The following is a 27308-nucleotide window of genomic DNA, read 5'->3' as shown; positions in this document are numbered from 1 at the left end:
CCAAAACCAAAACCAACCAAACTCCGCCCCCCCCCCCACACACACATGCGCACCCATAAATTGGACCACTTGTAACATGACAGTGTGCATCTGGCCAGAGTACAATATGAGATCCTTCTATGGGTTCTAAAAGCTTCCTGAATGTTTTCTGCCTCTCTGACCTTCTCTCCCATTTCTGCCTTTTGTGTTGCTCTAAACACTAGCTCCGTACAATCCCTTACACCAGGAAGCACTCCTGCCTCTTTGCCCCTGGAGTCATGTGATATGCTCCCCAACTCTGCTCAAGGTCATTTCTCAGAACACTTCCTGCCATCCCCTTCCCTTATCCTATGACTATTCTTCTCGTGCCATCACTGTGAAGCTTGCGCCCAGAACATGCAGCAATCCCTTGCTGAAAGGGGCCTTCCAGATCACCTGCTCCAATCAACTTGGCCCTGAGCCCCATTCCCAGAGGCTTGTCCCTACTGACTAATCTTCCAACTTCCGCTCCACCTGCAAGAATGCTCAGTGCAGAAGGACGCAGGATTCTCCAGCTTCAACTACCCCTGCACATATGCTGGCAACCTAAAGTCTTCAAGCCCAAATGCTGATGGTGTCTCTGAGCACCAGACTAAGGCCTGTGGTGGGCAGCAGAGTAGGTGCCAGAGAGTTAATACAGTAGGTAAGGCATTTGCCTTGCATGTGGCTGACCCTGGCACCCATCAGCACCTCAGCACCCATCGCATATGGTTCTCTGAGCATCGCCAGGAGTAACAACTGCCTGGACTAGCATATAGGTATGACCCCACTACCCCCATATTAAAAACTCAAGTGTACATAGAATTCTTGCAGAACTTGCTAAATGCAGATTCTAATTTAGAGGCAGGGTGGGGCAAGGTCTGACAGATTCCATGCTTCTCACAAGTGCTATCAAAACACTGGCCAGACGATACTTTTTTAGATGCTACACCAGAGGTACTGAGGGTCCCTGCAGTGCCAGGCAGGTGCTGGGCCACTGAGCCCTTTCCGCTCCCAATAGACCTAAGGCTTAGTGTCTCTAACATAGTCCAGCACTGAACTAACCACCAAACACACCATTAAGTGCTCCTGTAACTCTGAATATCCTGGCACAGACCCCTAAATATATGACCACTTAATCTTTTTTTTTAATTATTTTTTTTATTAGTGAATCACCGTGAGGGTACAGTTACAGATTTATACATTTTTGTGCTCATGTTTCCCCCATACAAAGTTCAAGAACCCATCCCTTCACCAGTGCCCATTCTCCATCACCAGTAAACCCAGCATCCCTCCCACCCTCCCCAGTCCCATCTCCCCCCACCCTACACTGCCACTATGGCAGGGTATTCCCTTTTGTTCTCTCTCTCTGATTAGGTGTTGTGGTTTGCAATAAAGGTGTTGAGTGGCCATTGTGTTCAGTCTCTAGTCTACATTCGGCACATGTCACGCTTCCCCCGCATGACCTCCGACCACATTTTACTTGGTGTTCCCTTCTGAGTTGCCCAGAATGAGAGACCAGCCTCCAAGCCATGGAGTCAACCTCCTGGTACTTATTTCTACTATTCTTGGGTGTTAGACTCCTATTCTATTATTCTATATTCCACAGATGAGTGCAATCTTTCTATGTCTGTCTCTCTCTTTCTGATTCATTTCACTTAGCATGATACTTTCCATGCTGATCCACTTATATGCAAACTTCATGACCTCATTTTTTCTAACAGCTGCATAGTATTCCATTGTATAGATGTACCAAAGTTTCTTCAGCCAGTCATCTGTTCTAGGGCACTCAGGTTTTTTCCAGATTCTGGCTATTGTAAACAGTGCTGCGATGAACATGTAAGTGCAGATGTCATTTCGACTATACTCTTTTGCTCCTCTGGGATATATTCCCAGCAGTGGTATTGCTGCGTCAAATGGAAGCTCAACCTATGACCACTTAATCTTTGACAAAGAAACAAGAAATGCAAAGTGGAACAAGAGAAGCCTCTTCAACAAGTGATGCTGGGAAAACTGGATAGCTACCTGCAAAAAAATGAACTCTGACCTCTGTCTAATGCCAGGGACAAAAGTCAGGTCAAAGTGGATTAAAGATCTCAATATCAGACATGAATCTATAAGGCTCATAGAAGAAAATGTAGGCAGAACTCTCCATGACATTGAAGCTAAAAGCATCTTTAAGGACAAAACAGCACTGACCATGCAAGTGGAAGCAAACATTAACAAATTGGACTACATTAAACTAAGAAGCTTCTGCACTTCAAAAGAAACAGTGACCAAAATACAGAAAGAGCCCACAGAATGGGAAAGAATATTTCCCCAATACCCATGAGATAAGGGATTAATATCAAGGATAAACAAGACACTAGTAGAATTGTATAAGAAAAAAACCTCCAACCCCTTCAAAAAATGGGGAGAAGAAATGAACAGAACGTTGCTCAAAAAAGAAATACAAATGGCCAAAAGGTCCATGAAAAAATGCTCTACATTGCTAGTCATCAGGGAGATGCAAATCAAAACAATGAGATATCATCTCACACCACAGAGACTGGCACACACTCAAAAGAGCAAAAGCAACCAGTGCTGGCGTGAATGTGGGGAAAAAGGGACGCTCTTTCACTATTGGTGGGAATGCCAACTGGTCCAGCCTTTCTGGAAAACAATATGGACAGTCCTTCAAAAACTAGAAACTGAGCTTCCATTTGACCTCGCAATACCACTTCTGGGAATATATCCCGAGGATGCAAAGAAGCACAAAAGAAATGACATCTGTACCTATATATTCATTGCATCACTGTTCACAATAGCCAAAATATGGAAATAACCCGAGTGCCCTAAAACAGATGACTGGTTAAAGAAACTTTGGTACATCTACATGATGGAATACTATGCAGGTATTAGGAGAAATGAAGTCATGATATTTGCTTATAAATGGATAGACATAGAGAGTGTCATGCTAAATGAAATGAGTCAGAAAGAGAGGGACAGACATAGAAGGACTGCACTCGTTTTTGGAGTATAGAATAACATCACATGAGGCTGACACCCAAGGACAGTAGATACAAGGGCCAGGAGGATTGTCCCATAGATTGAAGACTGCTTCATGATCGGAGAAAGCAGATGAAATAGATCACTAAGAAAATGATGGCTGGAGGAACCAGTTGGGATGGGAGATGCATGCCGAAAGTAGATAATGGCCCAAACATGATGACCTCTCAGTGTCTGTGTTGCAAGCCATAATGCCTAAAAGAGAGAGAGAGCATGGGGAATATTGTCTGCCATGGAGATAGAGGGAGGGTTGGAAAGGGGGGGTATACCCGGGATATTGGTGGTGGGGAATGTGCACTGGTGGAGGGATGGGTGCTTGATCATTGTGAGATTGCAACCCAAACATGAAAGCTTATAACTATCTCACGGTGATTCAATAAATTTCTTAAAAAAAGAAAAAAAATGCTCTTGTAACTCTCATGCTGTTTTCACTACTTCTTATTAAAACAAGAATCAATGTGGATCCATCTGTTCCAAGGGTGCTGGCGCATTGCCGACTGACTCGGGAACTGAGTAAGGGTGAGGCCTGAAGGCAGAGACTCCAACAGAGGCCCGCAGAGCTGAGTGCAGGGACCTTTGTCTGGCCAACGCAGACACAGAGCGCTCCCAGCACCCCCAGGAATGACATAGGCTGCTTGGAACAATGTCTGTCACACAGTGCCTAGTGATGAGAAATGCAACAGATCCCAGTCCTGCTCACAAGCAAACAAAAAGAACACCACTAAACACTTGTGCTTTCACAAACCAGGGAAGACAAAACCTGGTATTTTTCTTTGAAAATATGAAAAGACTAGAAAGCTTTGTTTTTCATACAGGCTATTTAAACATAACTTTGGGGGGCTGGAGTGATAGCACAGCGGGTAGGGCGTTTGCCTTGCACGAGGCCAACCCGGGTTCGATTCCCAGCACCCCATATGGTCCCCTGAGCACCGCCAGGAGTAATTCCTGAGTGCATGAGCCAGGAGTGACCCCTGTGCATCGCCAGGTGTGACCCAAAAAGCAAAAAACAAAAAAACAAATAAACATAACTTTGGGGTTGGAGCAATAGTACAGCGGGTAAGGCATTTGCCTTGCACACTCCCACCCCGGGTCTGATCTCCAGCATCCCCTATGGTCCTCTGAGCATCACTAGGAGTAATTCCTGGATGCAGAGCAAGGAGTAACCCCTGAGCATTGCAGATGTGGCCCAAAAACAAAAACAAAACATAACTTTAAGACTGTTTTAACAATAATAATAAAAAAGCAACTGAAAGGATTTCCTACCGTGGTCCTATCATTTTCATCTACTTATTCTGTTTTCGGTGTGCTGCAGAGCCAAGAGCACCAGCTCCCTGTGTGCTCCCCCTTCACAATCCCATCAGACTTCAGCCCAGGGCAGGATAAACCACAGGCTGCCATTAGTTTCATCAGACTGCAGCTAAGAAGGTTCCGATTCGGGGGAGGGAAGGAGACTGATCAACTGCTCAGGGACCCACGAGATCACTCCCAGAGACTTTTGGCACCCCGGCCAAGCTGAGGCCTCATGGAAGCTGTGTGGCTCAGCGCCTGCAGAGACAAGAATTACCTGGGCCTCACTGGGCAGCACTCTTGGCTGCAGGGATGTGCGACTGGATCAAGTTGGATCATACCCATGGTTCCTGAATCTGTCCTCAGGAGTGTCCTCTAGCAGAGCTCAGGGGCCACATTTTTTTTTGGGGGGGGCGGGGAGAGGCTCACACCCAGAGTGCTCAGGGGTTACTCCTGGCTCCGCACTTAGGAAATCACTCCTGGTAGTGCTCACGTGACCATATGGGATGAGTCAACTACGTGTAAGGCAAGTGCCCTGCCCACAGTACTATGGCTCCAGCCCACAGGAACCACACTCAATGCAGAGGTGCACACAAAGCAAGTGCCTTAACCCCTGGACTATCTCTAGGCCTATACTTACATTCCGAAAAACGTGATTTCCCCCCACAAAAAAATCAAATTATTTGATAATATGAAAACTATACAAAATTTTAGTATGATTAATAAAAGCTCATCAGTACATGGTAGCCTCAGTCACATACTGCTTCTTGCTGCCTTTAGCTGAGAAAATCTGACACACTGTACCACAGAGCTTACTCTTTACTCTTGGATAAAGCTTGCCGAGGGTCATGGGCCCAAAGACTTAACACTGGTTAGGTGCCAATATTCAAATGCAATGAACTGGGATTCAGTGCGACCCCCAGTAGAATCCCAACACAGTTTCTTTGCAGAAACTTAACACTGAATTCATGGTTCACAGAGAAACACAAGGAGCCCCAGACAGCCAAACAACACTGAAAAAAGACAAAAACTGGAGCAAAAAAGATAGTATAGGGATAAAGTCTTCTTTGCCTATGTTCAACCCAGATCTGATCCCTGGCACCCCATAGGGCCCTCTAAGTCCTGCCAGGAGTGATTTCTGAGTGCAAAGCTAAGAGTAAGTCCTGAGCACCCCCAGGTATAGGAGAAGACAGGAGAGGACGGGAGAGGAGAGCAGAGGAGAGCAGAGTAGGGGAGGGAAGAGGAGGGGAGTGGAAGAGAGGGGAGGAGAGGAAAAGAGAAGAGATTGGAGACCTCAAATTTGAGTATTTAAAATTAAGATACAAAACTAGGGTAATCAAGACTGTCTGATACTAGTGAAGAATACACACGGAGATCAATGAAATAAAGAAATCCACACTTTGGGGGCTGAAAAGATAATACAACAGGTAGGTTACCTGCCTTGCACATGGCCAACAAGGTTCAATCCCTGGGACCCCATATAGTCATCTCAGCCCCACACCAAATACAGAGCCAGGAGTAAGCCCTGATCATTGCTGAGTGTGGTCTGGGCATGGTGCAGGGAGGGGGGGGTAGTGGAGAGAGGGAGAGGGAGAAAGAGAGGAGAGAGAGCAAGAGCAAAAGAGCGAGAGAGCGAGTGAGCAAGCGAGAGAGAGAGAGAGAGAGAGAGGGGGGGGGAGAATCCACACATTTATGTGCAATTACTTTTCAACAGGTGTCAAGATAATTCCTTTAGGGAGAATTGGACAACTGGATTTCCAGAGGTAAAAGAACGAAGAATATAAAACTTAACCCAAGGGGTCAAGGAGCTAGCACAGAGGTAGGACTCTGGCCTCATCCAGATGTCCCATCCCTCCAGCACCATCAGGATTGGCCCTGGTAGTATCCTAGTACTACCTAGCCTGAGCAGGACCACATCTTCAGACTTGATCACTGAACCATCAGGTCTAGGTATCATACACAGTCTGCCAGAGCCAGGAAGAAGCTGAGCACCGTGGGCGTGTATAGCCCCACGACCTGGAAAAAAAGAGGAAGGGAAATCCTCCACAACTCTTAAAAGAAAATATAAAAGCGGCCGGTGGAATAGTAGAGCAAACAGAGTTCTGCCTTGCACACAGCTGGCCTGGGTTCGATCCCTGACACCCCATATGGTCTCCCAAACATGCGAGGAGTGATCCCTGAGCACAGAGTCAGGAGTAAGTCTTGAGCACAGCCAGCATGGCCCAAAAACAAAAGAAAAGAAAATATAGAAATAATTAATCCTTGTGATGGGGAACCAGGCAACAGTTTCTTAGAATATAAACTAAAGCAGAATCACCAAAGAATAGCAACCAAAACAGCATGTTTGGACATCAGCAAGGGAAGAGAATCCCCAAGCCATATCTGATAAGCTAGAGATTCCAAATAATTAAAGAACTATTATAATTCAAGACTAAACAGGAAAATAAGCAAGGGTTTGAGAACTAAGTGTAAGAAATGTTATCGATGAACTTACTCAAACCCTAATTTTTAACAAACCATTTACTTTCACTGTTACTTATTTAAGATACTGCAACAGGGTTTTCTGGATTTCTCAAAACTGAATCCTGCACCAGGTGTCCCTAAACTGTTAAGACAGAGACCAGCAAGCCTTGTTGAGTCTACTTTATAACTCAGCACAGTCTAGTGTGGCCCCCCCAAACAAAAACAAACCGCCCCCCAAAAAATCAAAACCCCTCAGTCACTATGGGGGAGGGGCGTCTAAAGAGATAGTATATTGGTAGGGTGCTTGCCTTGCACCGTGGCCAACCTGGGTTAGATCCATGGCACCCCAGACGGTCTCCCTGAGCACCGAGCCAGGGGTAAGCCCTGAGCAGCACTGGGTGTGGCCCAAAATAAAAAACAAATTCAGTCATAGGCTGAGGTAGTACAGGAATCATGTGGCTGACCTGGATCTGTTCCCTAGCACGCCATACAGTCCCCCAGTGCCCTCCCAAGAGTGATCCCTGAGCTCAAAGCCAGGAATAAGCCATAAGCAATACTGGGTGAGGTCCAAAACCAGTAAATACCTAAATCTCAGTTCTCTTACCACACTGCCAGCATCTGAACAGGCGCTCCCTTCCTGAGCACTGGATCTCCACAGATCTTCCTGCTTCCTGCTTTCCCGCTCCTGCTCATGGCCCCATCCACGTCCTTGGAGCAGGCTACAATCCTGCCCTCCTTGGACTAGACCCTCTAGTGCCTACCGCTTGCAGAGCTGCCTGAGGCCTGTCTTCATTTCCCGACAGGGATTCCCTGTGGGGATGGGGAGGCTCCGGCTGAGAATGACCAGCCAGGCATCCTAGCTAGCCCTCCAGCAGGGGGCTCTGACCAGTGCGCCTGCCCACAAGCTCCTCCGCCATCCACGCTGACAGCTCCATCTCCTGGTCTCTCTTCAAAGCCCTTCCCTGGACACCCAATCTGAAACATCCACACCACACCACACCGAGCCTGGACATGCAGCCCCAGCTCCGTGCCTGCTCTGCTCCTCCAGTACCATCCGACAAGCTGTTACCAGCCCTGGAGTTGTCTGCTGGATATTCAATGAAGACTTCGTAAGGGCAGCACTTCATTTGTTCACTGCTCTAACAACGCACCCAGAAGTGCCTGACATGCAGGAACGTTCAGGAATATGCACTGAGGGATGAACAACCTGAGGGAATCTGAGAGAGGATGAGAAAGTGCCTGTGACAAGTGTCGGTGGCCTTGTAATTTACTATTAGGACTCTCCCAAATACTGACACTCCCAGGCAAGCCAGCCTTGCAGAGATGACGCGAGTCCCAGCCAGAACCACGCATCTATCTGCTGAGAGCAGGCGCCAAGAGGCCCCGAGCAGAGCCTAAGCATGGCTGTGACACTACACCACCACAAAACAGTGAGCAGAGACACAGGAATAGAACAGATTCCTTCTCCCCTGCCTTTGACCAACCTCACTCTGAAGAACAGGTTTTCCTGCTGAAGCATCTGAATAGAAAGCCGACATCCAAACTTGCAAGCAGAGTTTGTGACTCTTAATTCATATACACCTATCTTCTCAACAGCAAGTCTGAGATCCATGCGTTTTATTTAAACTAACAATGATTAAGTTACTTCCGTTAATTTCCACACATTAAGAACCGTTCAAGGGGCTGGAGCAATAGCACAGTGGGTAGGGCATTTGCCTTGCACGCGGCTGACCCAGGTTCGATTCTCAGCATCCCATACGGTCCCCCCAGCACCGCCAGGAGTAATTCCTGAGTGCAGAGCCAGGAGTAACCCCTGAGCATCGCTGGGTGTGACCCAAAAAGTTTTTTTTTTAAAAAAAGAACCATTCAAAGTTAATACACAAAAATACTTGTTTTGGGGGGCCAGAGAGATAGGATAGCAGGTACGGGGTTGCCTAGTGTGCTGTGAAGCTAGGTTTGATCCCTGGCAATCCATACTGTCCCCTGAGCCCTCTAGGAGTGATCCTTGAGCACAGAGCCAGGGGTAAACCCTGAGCACAGCCAGGTGTGGCCCCAAAATAAAAACAAAGAAAGACTTCTGTTTTAATTCGAAAATCTTAAAACATGTAAAGGATTCTATCGGGAAAGACACACACGAAGATGAAGATATACTGTAATACTTGCCTGAAATGGATCAGGCCTTCAGAAGAAAGGGAAGAAAGAAATTAAAAGAAAGAGCGTTTAATTCTTGCTCCTTTCTAACTTCGGCATTTGTTAACAGGTTAATGTATGACACAAAAATAACGTGTAAACAAGAGGTTCACACGCTACCTTCAAATAAGCTAAGAGGAAAAACCTCCTTTATCAAGCTGGCTGTGAAAAGGAACGCCCCTGGCACCCTTGCTTTGTACACCAGCAAATTCGGGTTCTGCCGGCGCAGTAAGAGGCAGAGATCAAAGTTTTGGATCGATTCGGGGTTGGCACAGCCCTCAGCGGCGGCCGCCGACCGGGGCAGCAAGGCGGGCGTGCCGGGCGAGCTGGGATTCGGAACTGCCTGCAGCAGAGATAAGGCAAGCTGGGTGGTCTGCTCGTCCCCTGGTCGCAACAGGTTCCTGACCTCTGAGGCGGGACCCGACTGGTCAGTTTTATCCTAACACAAGCCAACACGACCCCCGAAGTCTCAGGGCCTGCGTGGAAACGGAGGCGGCCCCGGCCGGTGACGGGGCGCCGCGGCCGGCCGACACCTCCGCGCCCGCCAGTCCCCGCGCCCGGCGCGGTGTCACGGCCGGCCCGCGGCCTCCCACGGGACAGGGCGCCCGCGCGCACTCACGGTCGGTGCAGCGGCTCGTCGGCCCCGGCCGGGCCCTGCGGCGGCGGCGGCGGCGGCGGCTGCGGCTGAGGCGGCGGCGGCTGCGCCTGCGGCGGCGGCTGAGGCAGCTGAGACGGCGGCGGCGGCGGCTGCTGCTGCTGCTGCTGGAACGACTTGAGGGACTCGAAGGCCTTCATCAGCTTTTCGAGGGTCGCCATGGCGGCTTCCCGCCCCACGGGGCAGCGCCCGGAGTCCTCGGACCGGCTCGTGACGCCTCTCAGCAGCGGGGCAATGAATGGGACTCGGGGCCGCAGACGAGAGCGGACCGCAGACGCCCGGCCATCTTGGACCCGTCCCGGCAGCCTCCGCGGCCGGACGCCTGCGACGTCCGTCGAGGGGGCGGGGCTGGGAGAATGACTGACAGACCGATATGTCGTCAGAGTCCATGGCCCGCCTCCCGGAGCCGCCTCCGCGGCAGAGGCTGCAGCGCTCCGCTGAGGTGAGGGCGCAGCGGGGACGCAGCGCGGGGGCGGGGCCTGGCGGAGGAGGCGGGGCCTTGCAGGTGGTTGTGGGCGGGGCGTAGCGGGGCGTGGAGCGGGCGAGGCGTAGCGGGGCGGGCGCGGGGCGGGCGCCGACGAGGCGACGCCTGGAGGGGCGTTCCTAAGGAAAGAGGTGCCTGAGGAACGAGTCCCGGAAGGTGAAGCCCCCTAGGAACGAGTCCCCAGAGGCGGCGCCCCCTGGGGAGAAGGTCGTGAGGGAAACTCCGTGGCCAGAAGCTCCCCCGTCCTCCGCAGCAGTGGTCACGGCCTGTTTGAGACTGGCTTAAGCCCGAGGCCTGCGGAACCCGGGCATGTGGCGCCCTCCCAGTGTGCAACCGGCGTCCCGTGGGGTCCAGGCTGCTCCACCGGCGCAGCTGTCTCCCTCAGGGCGCCCGGGTGGGAGCTGTGGCTCAGGTGGCCCGGCAAAGAGGCCACCAAGGTGTCTAGGGTGGCAGGCGCCCTGAGGGCAGGGAGAGCACCCAGCCGGAACAGGGCGCTGTGCCCTGGACCGGTACCCTCTTCTGCCAGCCTCCCAGCGGTCTTGTTTCACAGTCACCTGTTCAGAGGGACTGATGCGTTTGGGAAAAAGAGGGCGACCCCTCCACCACTGTGGCCGCTGTCACTGAATCTGCAGGGCCCCTCCAGCACAGAGCCAGATGTAGTGACCTCCAAGCTAATATACAAAAGGAGGAGCCCTGAGCACTGCAAGGTGTGGTCCCCAAACCAAAAAATTTCAAAAGCACTTATTGTTTTAAAAAATGGGTGTTGGGGCTGGAGCGAAAGCACAGCGGGTAGGGCGTTTGCCTTGCACACGGCCGACCCAGGTTTGATTCCCAGCATCCCAATGGTCCCCTGAGCACTGCCTGGAGTAATTCCTGAGTGCAGAGCCAGGAGTGACCCCTGTTCATCGCCGGGTGTGACCCAAAAAAAGAAGAAAAAATGAGTGTTGAATTTGGTCAAATGCATTTACATCTATAAAAAACAATCTTTAACATCCCCCTTGGGTTTAGGTTTTACTGGATGGTTTATTGAATTACTGAATTTCCTGAAATTAAGCCGTGCATTAGACTATGGGCTGGAGCGATAGCACAGCGGCAGAGCATTTGCCTTGCACGCGCTGCATGAAGTCAACCCAGGTTGAATTCCTCCATCCCTCTCGGAGAGCCTGGCAAGCTACTAAGAGTGTCCCACCTGCACAGCAGAGCCATGCAAGCTACCCGTAGCATATTCGATATGCCAAAAACAGTAACAAGTCTCACAATGGTGACGTTACTGGTGCCTGCCTGAGCAAATCGATGAGCAACAGGATGACAGTGACAGTGACATTAGACTATTCAACTAGTAAATTTTTATGTGACTGGGGAGAGGGTTTGAGCCACACCTGGTAGTGCTCAGTATTACTCCTACTTGTACCCGCGGAACCATGTGCCGTACCACAGATCAAACTTGGACAGTTGCATGCAAGTCAAGTGCCTTACCCACTGTTCTATCTCTCTGGCCCTGGAGATATATATATATATATATATATATATATATATATGAGTCACACTGACTGATGCCCCCAGGTCACTCGAACCATCCCAGCACTGCTGAACTGGCAGCTAGGACGTGCAGTGCCAAGGATCAAATAGGGTCTCACACATGCTAGCCATGTTCTCTACCATTTAAACCACATTTACAGTCCTAATGATGTACTTTAAAACACTTTTTTTGTTTTGGGGATGCACCTGGAGGTGCTCAGGGATCACTCCTGGCTGGACTCAGGTGACTGCACATATTGCTGGGGATCAAACCCAGGTTAGCCTATGCAAGGCAAACACCTTCCTTGCCATACTCTGTATTCATGTCCCAGCCATTCTTCCCCCCCCCATTTCCCCCTTTCCTTCAGTGTAGCTGTTGTTTCTGTGGTTGTGTGTATGTTGGCAGTACTTGCACACTTTATCTGTGGTGGTTGGTATGGTGCCAGGGACTGTACTCACAGGCCCCAGTGGCCTCATACTTGCAAGTCAGGCACTCTACTGCTGAGCTGTCTTGAGACTTTGATGTCCTTTTTGTTTTGGAATGATTTGGAGGGAAGCTGGGCAGATACAGCAATACTTAGAGGTTACTACCAGCATGGTGCTTGAGGAGTAGCTCATTGCTCATGGGGTCTCTTCAGCCCTCTGGTACTTTTTTATTATTTTGTTCGGTCACACCCAGCAGTGCTCAAGAACTACTCCTGAATCTGTGCAAAGTGGTCACTCCTAGAGGGACCTTGTGGTGCTGGGGATCAAACCCTAGACTCAGGTGAGCAAAGCATGAGCTCAACTATTAGAGCTCTCTCTTTAGTCAGCCTTGGTGCTTTGTTTTTGGGACATACCTGGTAGTGTTCAAGGCGTAATGCTGGCTCAGCACTCAGGGATCACTCCTGGCAGGGCTCAGGGAACCATGTGGGGTGATGGGATTGAACACTGGTAGGCCATGTTTCAAGGCAAGCAAGCACCCAGCCCACTGTATTCTCTCCAGGCCCTCTTGTGCTTTTTTGAAAGGCAGTTCTTTGGCTTTATTTCTTCCTTTGAAATTAGTCTGTTAACTTTCTAATTTTTATCTTTTTGGATCACACCTGGCAATGTACAGGAGTTACTCCTGGTTCTGCACTCAGGAATTACTCCTGGTGGTGCTCGGGGGACCATATGGGATGCTGGAAATCAAATCGGTAAACTGCATGCAAGGTGAACGCCCTACCTGCTGTACTATCACTCTAGCCCCATCTGTTCACATTTTGTGTACTTCAACCGCACTTAATTTTGATGAATTGCATTTTCCTAAAATTGCATTCTTTTCAGATCTTATGTTTTCATAAACTTGTACAAGGTATTCTTATCTTTAAATATCACTTTGTGGTTTTCTTTGTGCATTTGTATTATCTTCCCTTGTTTTTCTTGATTAAGTTAGATATCAATTTATCTTTTTAAGAACAAACTTCGGGGCTGGAGAGATAGCACAGCGGGTAGGGCGTTTGCCTTGCACACGGCCAACCCAGGTTCAAATCCCAGCATCCCATATGGTCCCCTGAGCATGGCCAGGGGTAATTCCTGAGTGCAGAGCCAGGAGTAACCCCTGTGCATCGCCAGGTGTGACCCAAAAAGCAAAAAAAAAAAAGAACAAACTTCATGGGCTGGAGAGATAGAGCAGTGGGGAAGGTGCTTGCCTTGCACAACTGACCAAGCAGGTTAGGTCCATCTAACTGAATATAAGGGTAGATTAAATCTCTTACCGCTACTTTGAAGACTTCTGACCATTGATAATGTTTGATGTTGTACCCTTAACAACATAAGAACTCTGTTTGGTCCCAGTTCCATCCTATCTGAGACCAAGACTGTGGTCACTGCTCTGTGTTCGTGTTTGCTTGGTGTACCTTCTTGGGGGTTCACCTTGATCCACATCCACTGTTTTAGGTGTATCTCAAGTACAGGATAGTTGGGTTTAGCCTGAACAGGTGAGGTAAAACCATCTGCATAGTTGGGTGACAGGTAAAGAAAACTAGGAAGTGATCCCCAGGGATGTTGCCCAGCAAGTGGGGTGTTTCCTTGGAAACTCAGTCCCAAATGCCACTCCGCCAGCGTAGCAGCCCTGCTGAAGAGGACAAAGCTCACAAACTACAAGAGTGCTCCATACCTTGGGGGATCCCTGCACCCTACCATGTGAAATTCTTGCGGCCTCCACAAGAAGTCTGTTTTGGGGCTTGGAGGGCATCAAGATCCAAGCTAAGTTTCCCACAAAGGTGAGCAGTTTTTTTCTTTCTTTTTTCTCGATTTTTGGATCACACCCAGCGATGCTCAGGACTTACTCGGGGCTCTGCACTAAGGAATTACTCCTGGCGGTGCTTGGGGGACTATATGGGATGTCGGGGAACAAAACCAGGTTAACCACATGCAAGGCAAATGCCCTCCCTTCAGTACTATTGCTCCAGCCCAAAGGTGAGTTTTCTCCCTCCTCAGCCTCCCTGCTCAGAGGCTGCTGGCCCAGCCTGACAAGGCCATCACCTGCCTCAGCATTTCCAGCTCCAGAAGCTTCTACACTCCCCACGACACTTCCCCAGTCATGACCCCTCACTTCAGGATACAAGTCTCAGTGGCCCTGAAAAACAGACTCTACTTTCCTGCCTTGGGCACTGTGCAGAGCTTTGCAGGCAGCCTCCTGGAGAGCACTGCCCAGAGAGTATCCGCCAGAGCACCATGATCCTGCCATTCCCCCAGCCCTGGGTGCTACTCCTCCACCTTGGACGCCCACATGCCCCACTCGTTGGCACACCAGCCACAGAGCTGGCTGTCAGGGAAATTCCTCAGTGTACTTCAGAGGTGGTGGGCAGCCACGGCCGGCCACAGAGTGGCATCACCATCTGGAAAGCCCCCACAGCATGGGAGAGGGGAGTACTCAGGCTGGGATTCAGTCCCATGGCATCACATGGGAAGGGAGACGGGAAACAAGGACAACAATAAGGGGGACGCCCCACCCCCAGAAGCCACCCCCCCTTCCCAATGTGGTAGGGTTGCTGCCTATGTGTTTCTCAAGCTGCCACAAGCTGTCACACCTGGAGGTTCCTGGGGTCCCATCATCCACAGGTGGCTTGTGCTTCAATGGAGGTGTCAGGGGAGACAGTTTGTGTCCCTAGGAAAACAGTAGAGACTCAGCACACTTGGAGCTGGGGCACATGTTTATTTTAAGTCACCATGAGGGCCTCTCTGGGAGGGTCAGTCTCTGTTGTTCTGCAACTTTGTCTTCTTGGGGCAGGGGCTGAGGCAGCCCTGCAACATGGCAGAAGCAGGGCAGTCACCGACCCGGGCAGGGCCTCTTCCCAGCTGGGGCAGCTGAAACAACTGTGGGGTTAACTTGACTGTTTTTAGTCAGTTTAACTTGACTAACTTGACAACAATTATTTTACTTCAGATGCAGAGATCCTCAAAAAGATCCATTGCCACTGGGTCCTGGGCCCTGGTGTCATCTGCACAGTCAGTCCTCAGAGGGATGCCCAGAGAAGGACGCACCCACTCTGAGCGGGGCATGCTGCGGCTCCATGTGTGGTACTACCGAGCACTGGACCATCCTCAGAAATAGGTGGCAGGAGGTTCCCCAAGAAAATGTGGGCTTGTAAGAGAGCCAGAGATTTTCACCCCTGAGGCTTGGCTTTTTCTTTGGTTTTGATTTTTGAACTGAAGTGTTCTGGGCCATTCCAGCTCAGTGCTGGGGACGAGACAGAAGCACGTGGTGCCAGAGATCCTGCCTAGGGCTCCCACACGTAAAGCAGATGCTCCAACACTCTGAGGCACCTTCCTGGCCCATGAAGTTAGATTTTTATGCTGTAGAAAGATAAGACTAGGGACAGAGAGATAGTACAGGGTTTAGGAACTTGAACACAGCTGACCCAGGTCCTATTCCTAGGGCCACATATGGTCCCCTAAGCACAAGGGGTCGCTTCTGAACACAGAGCCAGGAATAGATTAAGCACCTCCCGGTGTGCCCTAAAACCAGTAAAACAAAACAAAACAAAAAACTAGAGTGCTAATGTTCAACACTGAATGGACAACCCTGAATACATGGAGAATGGACAGAGAAAAACTTGGCATGAAAGGAAAAATTCCTAAGGTTAAGGCTGTTGTATAGTCTCTGCAAAATATCTTTCCATCCTGGGGGCTGGAGAGATAGCACAGCGGGTAGGGCGTTTGCCTTGCACGCGGCCGACCCGGGTTCAAATCCCAGCATCCCATATGGTCCCCTGAGCACGGCCAGGGGTAATTCCTGAGTGTAGAGCCAGGAGTAACCCCTGTGCATTGCCAGGTGTGACCCAAAAAGAAAAAAATATATATATATCTTTCCATCCTGGAGAAATCAGCACTTTACTGCAAAGGCAGTGAGATAAGGGGGAAAGCTGGAACATTCAGTAGAGCAATCTAGATAATGGAGGCTTTGATCATTCTAAAAGATATGATTTCTGAGTCTAAAGTGCTTTTGGGTCACGCTGGCAGTGTTCAGTGGCTATTTTTGGTTTGGTGCACGGGGTTTGCTTCTATGCAGTGCTGGGGACCAAACCAGGTTCCTCCCTGCAGAGGCTGCACTCTATCTAGCCCTTGAGCCATATCCTGTGCCTTGTTGTTGGCAGATGAATGTTTGCTAAGGCTAGTGTGTCTTCATACCAACAGGAGTAACATGTGAGCATTTTTCTGGCTGAACTTTCCACAGTCTCTGAGGGCTGTCTCCTAAATCATGGCCAGTGCCTACCACAAACAGCATGGGAACAAGGAGGTGACTCAAAGACTGGAGCACAAACTTCACAGGCTGGAGGCCCCTGGTACCACTTAGTCCTCCAAGCACTGCTGGGAGTGGCCCAAAATTTTAAAAATAGTAAAAATAAAGTGTTGAAAATCAAAACATACTTACTTTGGAAAATGCTACTTGTAACAAATTAAACGCACAAGACAACAAAACGTGTGATGCTTACTCTGCTTCTGAGGAGTCTATAGAAGAAGCCTTTCTTTGATGAGGAAGGTGTATATTTATTCTCATCATCCAGACCTTTCTCGTTCGTGATTTCATTTATGTCCTTGAAGCATTCAGATTCGATCATCTGCACCCCCAGGAGAGCAGAGAAAGGCCACATATGGTCAGGTGTGCACTCCAGCCACCTGCCTGCTGCTTTTCTGTGTTTTTCTTCCACACCCAATGGTGCAGGAACCACTCCTGGCTCAGTGCTTAGGGTCACACCCAGTGTTGCTCAAGGACCATGAGGACAAAACCCCGAGCCCCCTCTCTGGTCCCTGACCTCTTCTGTGGTTAGCAATGTGTCTTCTTCTTCCTCTCCCTGAGGGTAACCCCAAAGCTGTTAACTGAGAGGATGCTGGCTGCTGGCCCACCTGCTTGGGGAACGGGAGTCAGAGACCAGAAAGCTCCCATCAGACTCAAGATGGTGCCCTTTGTACAGGGACCAGAAGCAACTGCTGGGCAAAACCTCACTTTCTTTGGACACAAACACACGGTCACCCTACATGGTCATACAATCACCCACGTGATCCCCACATAGTCCCACACAAGATCAGTCACCCAGAGTCACATGGCACTGTCCCACCCACAGTGCGTTGCTGTCCCCATGAGGAACGACAAACTCAGGGAAGGACACTACCTCGTTCTGCCAGGGGATGGAGACAGAGCCTGTGGCAAACTGGGTGTAGAAGGTGGTGTCAGAGGAGTCAAGGTGGACGCCTTTCACAGCAGAGAACTGGTCGATGTCCAGGATGTTCTTACAGTACACGGCTTGTGGCTGTGTGGTTAGAACCCAGAGGGCTGGGGGGCCTTTCCGGGCTGTATCTCCCCCACCGCACTTGAGCCCCACAACATGCAGCTGGCACAAGATCCATGTGTGAATGCCCTGCGAGATCTCACGGCATTCCCCCCTCTCCTATCAGAGGGTCTCCTCAGCTGCCCGGCTGCCTGTTGCTTCCTGAACCCCATTTTCCAGAAACCTTCCCAGAGCTCCCTACCACCCAGCATGCCCACTGACCCGTGCAGGATCCCCCCCCCCAAGGCAGCCAGGGTCAAGAGAGGCAAAGGGGCAGGTGTGCGGGGTGTGGTGTCAGGACACTTACATCAGGACTGAAAGGGGGCTCGAGCATATGTGCTTCCAGCCTCTTGAAGTTGATGTTCTTGAAGATGGGGTGTTCTTTCACTTCAGCTGCCCCTTTGCCCTGGCACCCCAGACGATTCTTGGGATTCTTGGTGAGCAACTGCAAGAGGCAAAGGAAGTATCCATTCCACCACTCAGCTTCAAGAGAAAATGGTTCGAGAGCACCGGGGCTGAGCGCAAGCTTGGCATGGGCCTGGGGTGTGCAGGTCCCAGCCTGTCACTTGGGGGCTCACGTGATACTGGAGAAGAATCTGCACTGTCTCCCACTACAGAATCACAACATCAGTGCTGTTACAGTCAGGGCAAGGAGCCACGTCAATCTAGTCATTCAATAGTCTACTAAGGCCACAGGGAGGCAAAGACTGGCAAAGGGTTGGAGCCATGGCACAGGGGGCTGGGCTGCTGCTTGTCTTTCATGTGGCCACCCTGGCATCACACAGGGTCTCCTGAACCCTGCCAGGAGTGATCTGTGGGCACAGAGCCAGAAGTATCCCCTGAGTACTATAGGGTATGGACCAAACACACCACCCAAAAAATATATCTATTGGAAAAACAAGGGCCTGGGAACGTCTGTGTGTCACTTGATTTCCACACCACCCAAACGTGCTGCTGCCAGGAATGGTGCCGTGGCTCTCCCCTTCAGACCCCCAGTGGATAGCAGATTGATTCCTGGGAGCACTGCACTCAGATGCACGTGTTTACCCCTCTAGCTCCACAGCATGAGCTGCCAAGTGTGAGTACAGCTCCATGAGCCCTTCAAGCATGGCAGCACAGGGGAGGGTTATGGAGAGGGGTGAAGATAACTACAAAACTGGCTGTATAAAAGTGAACAGAAAGTTTGATCCTAAGAATAGGAAGTGCCTGGGGCTGGAGCGATAGCACAGCGGGTAGGGCATTTGCCTTGCACGCGCCCGACCCAGGTTCGATTCCCAGCATCCCATATGGTCCCCTGAGCATGGCCAGGGGTAATTCCTGAGTGCAGAGCCAGGAGTGACCCCTGAGCATTGCTGGGTGTGACCCAAAAAGCAAAAAAAAAAAAAAAAAAGAATAGGAAGTGCCTTTCTGAAGCACTCCTTACTCTGAAGTCTGTCATTTCCACAGCACAAAGAGGCCTTGCCAGCACCAACTACCATGATTATTCTTTCGTTTTAGGGTCGCGCCTGGCAGTGTTCAGGGGACCAGACCTGGGTTTCAGTGTGTATAGGTTATGCTCACCCTCCTGGCTCTTTCTTGACCCATCCCCACACTTACTGTCTATCAAAAAGCCAGGCTGCCTAAATGGCTCCAGAGGAAAAATTGGAACCTACAATCTGGCCCAGGACCTGGCCTAGTGACAGCTCCAGGGGCCTGGCCCAGGACCAGTGACAGTTGCACGCAGAGCTGGTTCCCTCCAGGCGGGACATGGTCCCCTGAGAATGGCTGAAAACCACCCCCAAGCACTGCGCTAGCTGGAGCCCCTGAGTTCCCAAACCCTGACCTCCCAAAATATGGCCCTGACCGGGGAGGGGACGGGGTGGCTTCCTTCCCAGAGGCTGCTGAGCTGGAGCAGAGCCTGTGAAGGCGGGACTTCCCAGAACTCCTGGCAACTGCCAGAGAGTGACAGTTCCCCTGCCCAGCCTCCAGAGCCTGACTCACCATCCTGCAGATGGATTTGGCATCCTCAGAAAACTTCATGGAATATTCTTCAGTGTCGTTCTTCACTCTTTGGTCCACCTCCTCCCGCTGGACTTTCTCTTTGAATTTTCTGAATGGAGAATGTCCCTGAATCATTTCATATATCACACAGCCAAGTCCCCACCAATCAGGACTAAACGTGTATTTTTCATTACTGAGCACTTCAGGAGCTACACAACAGATACAGGAAATCTCAATTAAATTAATGTTGGGGTTAAAAGTCTCCATAATTAATTCCAGATAATACATATGAACTCTGTGAGTGTTGAGGTGTGTGTGTGTGTGTGTGTGTGTGTGTGTGTGTGTGTGTGTGTGTGTGTGTGTGTGTGTGTGTGCTGGTCATCAAGCCCAGGGCCTACATGAATGAGATGTGTGCTCTACCATATACCTCAGACCCAGAAATTTCATATTCACTACAACCTGGAAATGATAGCAAGTCAAAGATGCTAAATACAAAAAAGCAAATAGTGTATTATCTTATTGAAATTAAACAAGCACAGAACCAGAGAGATAGTAAATCAGGGAAGGCACTTGCCTTGCACAGTCAACTCGGTTTCAATCCCTGGCATCCCACATGAGATGAGATCCCTAAGCCTGCCAGGAGTGATCCCTGGCTAAGGAATAAGTCCTAAGCATTGTCGGGGGTGGCTCATAAATCAAAATTAATTAATTAAAAAAATTAATTAAAAGTGCATAGGCTGCAGAGATAGGATAGGGATTAAAGCACTTTCTTTGCACTTGGCCAACCTAGGTTTGATTCCCAGCACTACAGACAGTCCCTCCGAGCATCACTAGGAGTGATCCCTGAACACAAAACCCAGAATAAGCCTTGAGCACCGCCAGGTATGGCCCCAAAACAAAACCAAATTAAGGGGCTGGAGTGATAGCACAGCGGGTAGAGCGTTTGCCTTGCACGCGGCCAACCCGGGTTCGAATCCCAGCATCCCATATGGTCCCCTGAGCACCACCGGGGGTAATTCCTGAGTGCATGAGCCAGGAGTGACCCTGTGCATCGCCGGGTGTGACCTAAAAAGCAAAAACAAAACAAAACAAAAAAAAAAACAAAAAAAAACCCAAATTAAATGGACTGAGTGCTAAGAATGGAAACAAAGTGGACCGTGGCCTTAGTCCAGGAGGGACGGAGCAATGAACATGGGAGGCTGGTTTCAGGTGTGATGAAATGTCCCAGCATTGGATCAGGGCACCACCGCGTGGCTGAGTATTCTGGGGCCCACATGGCTTCAGATGGTGCATTCTGTGGCACTAATGGCAGGTCAGTCCAGAAACAGTTTACACATTCATAACGGACAAACTGAATTGCCATGAGCACTGAGCACGGGAGGCAGCTCCAGGAAGCCCCTTGGGCATCTGGTCCAACCCCCAGAAGCAGGTGGCAGCAGACACCCCAGTTCCCTCTGGTCAGAGGCAAACTGTGGGTAGGGCCACATACACATGCCTCTTTCCTCTGCAGTCGTGCCAACGAGGTCTCGGCATCCTGAGGTGGGCATTTCTCTCAGGCTGAGAGGCCTGTGAGGGTCAGGAGGGCACAGCCAGACCCCTTCTGCCCTCTCTTAGCTACGCTGTCTCTGTGAGGCTGGCCCGGTTGTGCAGTGGCTCCCAGGTTTAAACACATCTCCAGGTGCCCGCCTGGGGCAGTGTTTCCCTGAAGATGGGCATCTAGAGAGAAAGGGCTGGTGCTGAAGCTTCCACATACCCATGTAGCCGACGGTTCCAGCTCTTCCTCGAACCATGGACCCCTCCGGGATCTCAATGGCTAACCCAAGATCTGAAATCCGGATGTGCCCTGTGTGTGTTCAAATATATCATGCAGATTATGAGGTGGGGGGAGGTGTTGATACTTGAACAACAGTGAGAAAGAGGACAGAAAGGACACGTGGGAAACACCTGATGGCTATGAGGGAACTATCTAGAATCACAGAGAGACATGAAAATAAATGCTACAATGCAAAAATTAAACCAGGTGCCAGAGGCCAGAGTGACAGTACAGTGGGCAGGGCACTTGCCTTGCAGTGGTTGACTGAGGGTCAATCCCTGCACCCCATATGGTCCCTCAAGCACAACAGGAGTAACCCTGAGCATAGAGTCAGGAGTCAGCCCTAAACACCTCCAAATAAAACTGGAGGCCATGAGATGGTATTGTGGTTAGGCTCTGTTGAGTTTGATTCCTGGTGTCACATGTGCTGAGGTGCAGTCCTGAAGCCCAAAGCACTCCCAGGTATGGTCTCAGAACCACCCTCCCCCCAGCATCCCTGGATATGATCTTAGAACCCCCAGCATCGATGGGTATGGTCTCAGAACCCCCCCCAGCACCCCCAGGTATGGTCTCAGAACTTCCCAGCACCCCCAGGTATGGTCTCAGAACTCCCCAGCACCCCCAGGTATGGTCTCAGAAACCCCCCAGGGCCCCAAGGTATGGTCTCAGAACCCCTCCCCCATCACCTCTTGGTATGGTCTCAGAACTGCCCCAGTACCACTGGGCATGTCTCAGAACCCCCAGCACCCCCAGGTATGGTCTCAGAACTCCCCAGCACTGCTGGATGTGGTCCTAGAGCCCCCAGCACTGCGGGGCAGCCCAGATGAGCTGGGCAATGCCAGACCCTGCAGGATGGCAGGGCAGGCCAAGCATCGCAGGTGGAGCTGAAGCCTTAAGTCAGTGGGGAGGGCACTTGCCTCACATGTAGCCAACCGGTTTCAATCCCTGGCACCCAATATGGTTCCCAAGCCTGCCCTGCCATCTTCAGTGTAGAGCCAGGGGTTAGCCCTGAGCACCACTGGATGTGACCTACCACTAAAATTAAAAAAAAAAATTGTAGGTGGGACCCCTGGACCTCCTGAGCACTGCTTGGGAATCCCACCCCAAAAGAAAGAAAAAGGAAGAAACCCTTTCATTTCAGGTAAGGGCATGGGCAGGACCTTTGGACATGGTGCTAGCACTAGGTACCCCAGAGAAGCCGCAGACCAGGGAAGAGCCTCCTACTCCACCCAGTGGGACCCAAACAAAACATCCCATGAACTGTTTCACACTGAGTAAAATCTACCCAGGGCACTGAAACCCATAGAGCAGGCAGGGAGGCAGCCACACTTGATGGCCGCAGCCTGGAGACACTGCAGAAGCACATGCAAGAGCTAAGCTGACAGTTCCCTGAAAATCATACTCTAGATTCAATACACTTTCAGCTACGGTCCCAGCACTGGGGAACTGACATAGGGAAGAACGCCAGCGTTGACACTTGGTGACAGCGTGCCCCAGCTTCCTTCCTTCTCACTGTTCCCCCCACCCTCTCTCTAGATATGAGCAAATACAAACGCATATGGTCATCTTCCTTCCCCACCCCTGGCCTGCTCTACTGCTCTCCCTTCCACAGCACAGCTGGGCACTGCCCCTTGCTGGCATAGGCCGTGCCCCTGTCTGGCTGCCACAGTGGCATCAGGCAGTTTCAGGGCCACAGCAAGATCCCAAATCGCGGCTCACCTCCTTGAAGAGAGGATCCTGCCTTTTCCATCATGAGCCTTTCCCAGTGCCCTGTGTGGGCCGCGGCCAGCAGGAAAGAGGCCACTTGGCCAGTAGGGAGGAACCTGTGCTTCTAAGTGCCCCATCTGTGGGGCACTCGGCCTTCCCCTCCTCGGCAGGAGTGGGGCAGCCTCAGTTCACACCGTCTCCTGGACATCACCAAGGTTCTGAGACAGTGGGAAGGCCACCAACTAACCCGCTGTGGCTGAGTGATCACCACCCAGGCTGTGGACACAAAGCCAGCCAGAAGGCCCACACAGCATCTGTAGTCCATCTGTGGTCCTGCTTGGAGATGGGTGCCCTGGGAATGGGGACCATCACCTGGGGGCTGAGGCTGGACGTGGACGCCCAGCAGGAAGGAGCAAAAGAGGAGCTCCTGCCGTGTCTTCAGCATGCTGCTGAGCGAAAGGCCAGAAGCCTTGCACAGAGGCCCTGGGCAGGTCCTCACAGCTGCTCCTGGCCAGGAGGCACACAGACTTCTCTCTAGGCCTGCCTAGCAGGTTTGTTGGACAGACTTACCACGATCATCCAGGAGAATATTCTCGGGCTTTAAGTCTCTGCAAGGAAAGAAGCAGCAATGAAAGGCTCATTTACACAGACGCCAGCACCCAGCAGGCACGGGAACAGATGTCACTCCCGGCCCCTCCCCTGCCATCCCACAAGGACAGTGCCAGGGGAAGCATTGGCCCTGCTTCTGGCCATAGCCAGAGACAAGTCTGTGATGAGCTGGGGAGTGCCCAGGGCAGGAGGGGCCAGTCCTGTGTGAATGGCCCTCCATGGTGCCACTGATACCCTGGGTCAAGACAGCAAAGGCTCCCACATGAGAAGAAGTCAGTTGGGGGGTCCTTGCTCTCCCACTTCGTAGTTATGCGTCCTTCACCTCACCGGCCATGCTGTCCTTGCCTATAAGAGTGACTGACACACACCCACTTCCCAGGCTCTGTGTACTCCAGTGCACCCACATTCCCCCACCCCCCAACCCTGCAGGAAACACACTGTCAACATTAGTGACCTATTCAGCAAACATCCAATGGACATGAATCATGGAAGACTGAACGGCAAGACATCAGCTCTCAGCGTTAATCATTTCTCTCCTAGAAGGAAAACACTTCCCAAAGGATGGAGAGACAGGAACTGAGTGTGTTCCAACTCTGGCTCAGTGCATCCAGACCGCAGTCGTGGTGAGGGCTCCAGGCACTGAGGTGCTGCCCGCAGGAATGCGAGGGGGGGGGCGTTGAAGGAGTGCAGTCTGTGGGCACAGAGGTGCCCATAGCCTCTAGTGTACTCCTGCTCTTCCCAAGCTGGCTTTTTTTTTTTTTAATTATTTTCTGTGTTGTGAAAAGTTGTATAAACATTGTGAAAAAAATGCAGCAGGGCCAAAGTGATAGTCTAGTGAGCAGTGCTCAGAGGTGACTCCTGGCTCTGCACTCAGGAATCACTCACGGTGGTGTTTAGGGGACCTTATGCAATGCTGGGCATTGAACCCTGCTTGGCCGCATGCAAGCAAACATTATCCACTGCTGTCACTTCAGCCCCAGCCCCTAATTTTTACAAGACACTAAAAACCCCAAATCAACAGTTTCCTTTTAGACATTCACAGAATAAAGCAGCAGTATGTAGTGGAGGTCTTCCTTTATGGCTTCTCTGCACAGCTTTGCAAGCTCAGACGTTGGCTTGTGGTTGCCTGAAGCTCATGCCAAACCACGTTGGCTGTTAGGAATTCGAATGAATCAATGCTCATGGCCAAGTTCGTGTTGACAAGGACACTGGTGCCACCAACGCCTCTGTTGTCGCATGTTCCGAGGAACAGTTCTTCTCCAGTGTTGAAAATGGCGTGATATGATTGATGCCTTCTTGTTTCGGTCAGACCAATGATGTCGTACTTGATCTTCTGCGCTTGACCATCAGGTCCTCGATGGATGCTTCCAATGCCAGCATACGTGTGTTGAAAGTACAGACAGTCATTTTAGTCTTTCTTCGTTTTGGCAGTCTAGTTCATCCCTGAGATTTTATCAGCCTCTCCTTGCTCATCCTTCTTAACGCTGCCGTATTAGGGGCTCTTTCAGTGTCAGGCAAATGAGGCCCATTGTTGTTACTGTTTTGACATATCAAATACGCCACGAGTAGCTTGCCAGGCTCTGCCGTTCGGGCAGGGAAGTCTCAGTAGCTTGGTGGACTCTTCGAGAGGGATGGAGGCTTTTAGGGCGGCCTCCAATCGCCCTTACAGGTGTTCCCATGGTTCACACCATATTTGAAACCAAATATGATGCAAAAATTATGGAAAATGGGTATTAAGTGTCTTATGCTGTGTCAAAAGTGGACACGCAGTCCAGAAAGCGGCCTGGATCGTGGTGGTGGCTGGGTAGTGGAGGTAGTGGAGGTCTGCCGGTAAGGTATTTATCTGGCTCCGGTAGGGTGGCCTATCCTTCGCCAACTACAAGACCAAGATGACTGCCCTCCAACATCCTGATGGACCTATCACATCTTTCAGAAGGGCAATGGAGAGGATTATTCACGACTTCTACTAGGATCTCTTCGACAGCCATGTCCACCTGCCCACATACCAAATTCCTCAGGATTGATAAGTCGTTTCCAACGTCCTTCCTTCCAAAATCCGACACGCCATTTTGTCACTAAAGATGCGTCAGCACCCAGTCCAGACAAGGTCAGACCCGAACACCTGAAGAATCTGCCACCAGTACTCGTCAATACACTGGCTCAGCTCTTCACACGCTACCTGTCCATACGCAAGGTTCCATCCCAATGGAAAACCAGCAGGGCCGTTCTGTTGTATAAGAAGGGAGACATCCACAACATCGGCAACTATCGCCCAATCTGCCTGTTGTCCGTCGTCTATAAGTTGTTCACTCGAATCATCCTGAATAGAATAGGCAGAACACTAGATGAAGGACAACCATGTGAGCAAGCCAGGTTCTGAAAAGGATTCAGCACGATTGACCATATCCACACAGTGACCAAGCTCATCGAAGTTTTGTGAGAGTTTAAGATGCCACTCTGTCTAATGTTCATCGACCTAAAGAAGGCTTTCGATTTTGTTGAGACTGAAGCAGTCTTCGAAGCCCTAGCAAAACAGCACGTTCAAACTCAGTACATCAAGATCCTCTACAAGCTGTATTATGGATTCACCACCAGGATCTCACCATTCTACAAGGAAGTGATCACTGATGTAAAGAGAGGGGTTCAGCAGGGTGATACCATTTCACCAAAACTCTTCAGACCTGGGCCCTACGAAAACAGGATGAGAATGCTATTCAGGTATCCCAAAGAAGAATCAAAAGAGTATCATGTTTCACTCAAGTGAGAGAAGGAATCTGGACTTCCGACCTCCATCGAGGGTCAAGAATCAGGGATGCTGTCTCGTTTGCCAAGACATCAAAAATCAGATGGGCCGGACATGAAATGCGATTCAGAGAAGACAGCTAACTAGAGCTGTTACCAACTGGATTCCACAGGACGTTAAAAGACCATGTGGCCGCCCACCAACAAGATGGCCAGACTTCTTTGTCAAATCCTTGAATGAACGGTTTGAGGCTCTTCCTGTTCATTGGGCTACACTAGTATGTGACAGGGACAAATGGAGACGTTACTGGTGCCTGCTCGAGCAAATCTAAGATCAAGTGACAAGTGATACAAGTGATGTAGTGGAGCTGAGAGTAAGTGTCCAGCTGCACTGCACACATCCACACATGCTTTATTGTTGGCTTTAGTTTTTTGTTTTGGGGGTTACACGCATGTGCTCAGGGCTACTGTGAGGGCTTGTCACTTCCAGGATACTTGGATCCACACAGTGCCACTCTAGAACCTGAGGCACACACGTGAGAAGTCAGTGAAGGCTGGCTGGGCCTGGGACAGCAGGTCAGCACCACACCCCATGGCCCATCTGCTCTGGAAGGACACGCCTCCCCCGCCCCCTTTTGGCTCTCTGTTCCCCATGCATCCGGGCACTCACCCTGGAGGGATGCGCAGGTCAGACCTTTTATGGCTCACAAACAGGGTGCGATGATTACATCCTGAAACCCCTCCCTCTCTTCGCTCTGGAGCCAGGGGTGTGGGGGTTCAAGGGAAAGCCCCTCAGCAAGGGTCCCCCTCATCCCCGAAATAGTTCCAGGCAGCCGCCGGCTCCTGGACCTGTAAAAGGCTCCCAATAAATCCCCGACAAAGGAAACTCAGCCCAGAAGCCAGAGACAGAGCACCTGGCAACCCTAGGTTTGAAGCCTGGCACAGAATAGGGACCCCAAACTCTGCACAGCGCCCCCTGATTCCCACCAGGAGTAGGCCCTGAGTACCACCAGGTATGGCCCC

The 27308-nt window shown here is 50.7% G+C and overlaps 2 protein-coding genes and 1 long non-coding RNA gene across 6 annotated transcripts in view; 1 reads left to right on the top strand and 2 right to left on the bottom strand.

Annotated features, from left to right (window-relative positions):
• HTT (huntingtin) overlaps window positions 1-9939 on the bottom strand; it is a 107619-nt gene extending 97680 nt beyond the window's left edge. For all 4 annotated transcript variants that reach the window (XM_055140448.1, XM_055140450.1, XM_055140449.1 and 1 more), the window contains exon 1: window positions 9605-9939. In XM_055140448.1, the coding sequence (XP_054996423.1) occupies window positions 9605-9801 (197 nt within the window). In that variant the 5' untranslated portion in view covers window positions 9802-9939. The remainder of the gene's footprint in view (window positions 1-9604) is intronic.
• A 106-nt stretch (window positions 9940-10045) lies between these two features.
• Window positions 10046-15186, top strand: LOC129405072 (uncharacterized). The gene is made up of 3 exons (XR_008630289.1): window positions 10046-10082; window positions 13730-13885; window positions 15052-15186. It is a non-coding gene; the product is annotated as an uncharacterized LOC129405072 (long non-coding RNA).
• Window positions 14816-27308, bottom strand: part of GRK4 (G protein-coupled receptor kinase 4) — a 36506-nt gene continuing 24013 nt past the window's right edge. Inside the window, exons 9-15 of the mRNA XM_055140148.1 lie at window positions 23505-23542; window positions 21168-21257; window positions 19415-19623; window positions 17742-17879; window positions 17279-17416; window positions 16601-16726; window positions 14816-15477 (exon numbers count right to left, since the gene is read on the bottom strand). Coding sequence (XP_054996123.1) covers window positions 15457-15477; window positions 16601-16726; window positions 17279-17416; window positions 17742-17879; window positions 19415-19623; window positions 21168-21257; window positions 23505-23542 — 760 coding nt within the window. The 3' untranslated portion in view covers window positions 14816-15456. The remainder of the gene's footprint in view (window positions 15478-16600; window positions 16727-17278; window positions 17417-17741; window positions 17880-19414; window positions 19624-21167; window positions 21258-23504; window positions 23543-27308) is intronic.

Source organism: Sorex araneus, chromosome 5 (genome assembly GCF_027595985.1).
Source record: "Sorex araneus isolate mSorAra2 chromosome 5, mSorAra2.pri, whole genome shotgun sequence".
NCBI classification, from domain to species: Eukaryota; Metazoa; Chordata; class Mammalia; order Eulipotyphla; family Soricidae; genus Sorex; species Sorex araneus.
This window is presented reverse-complemented; position numbering and strand designations above follow the sequence as displayed.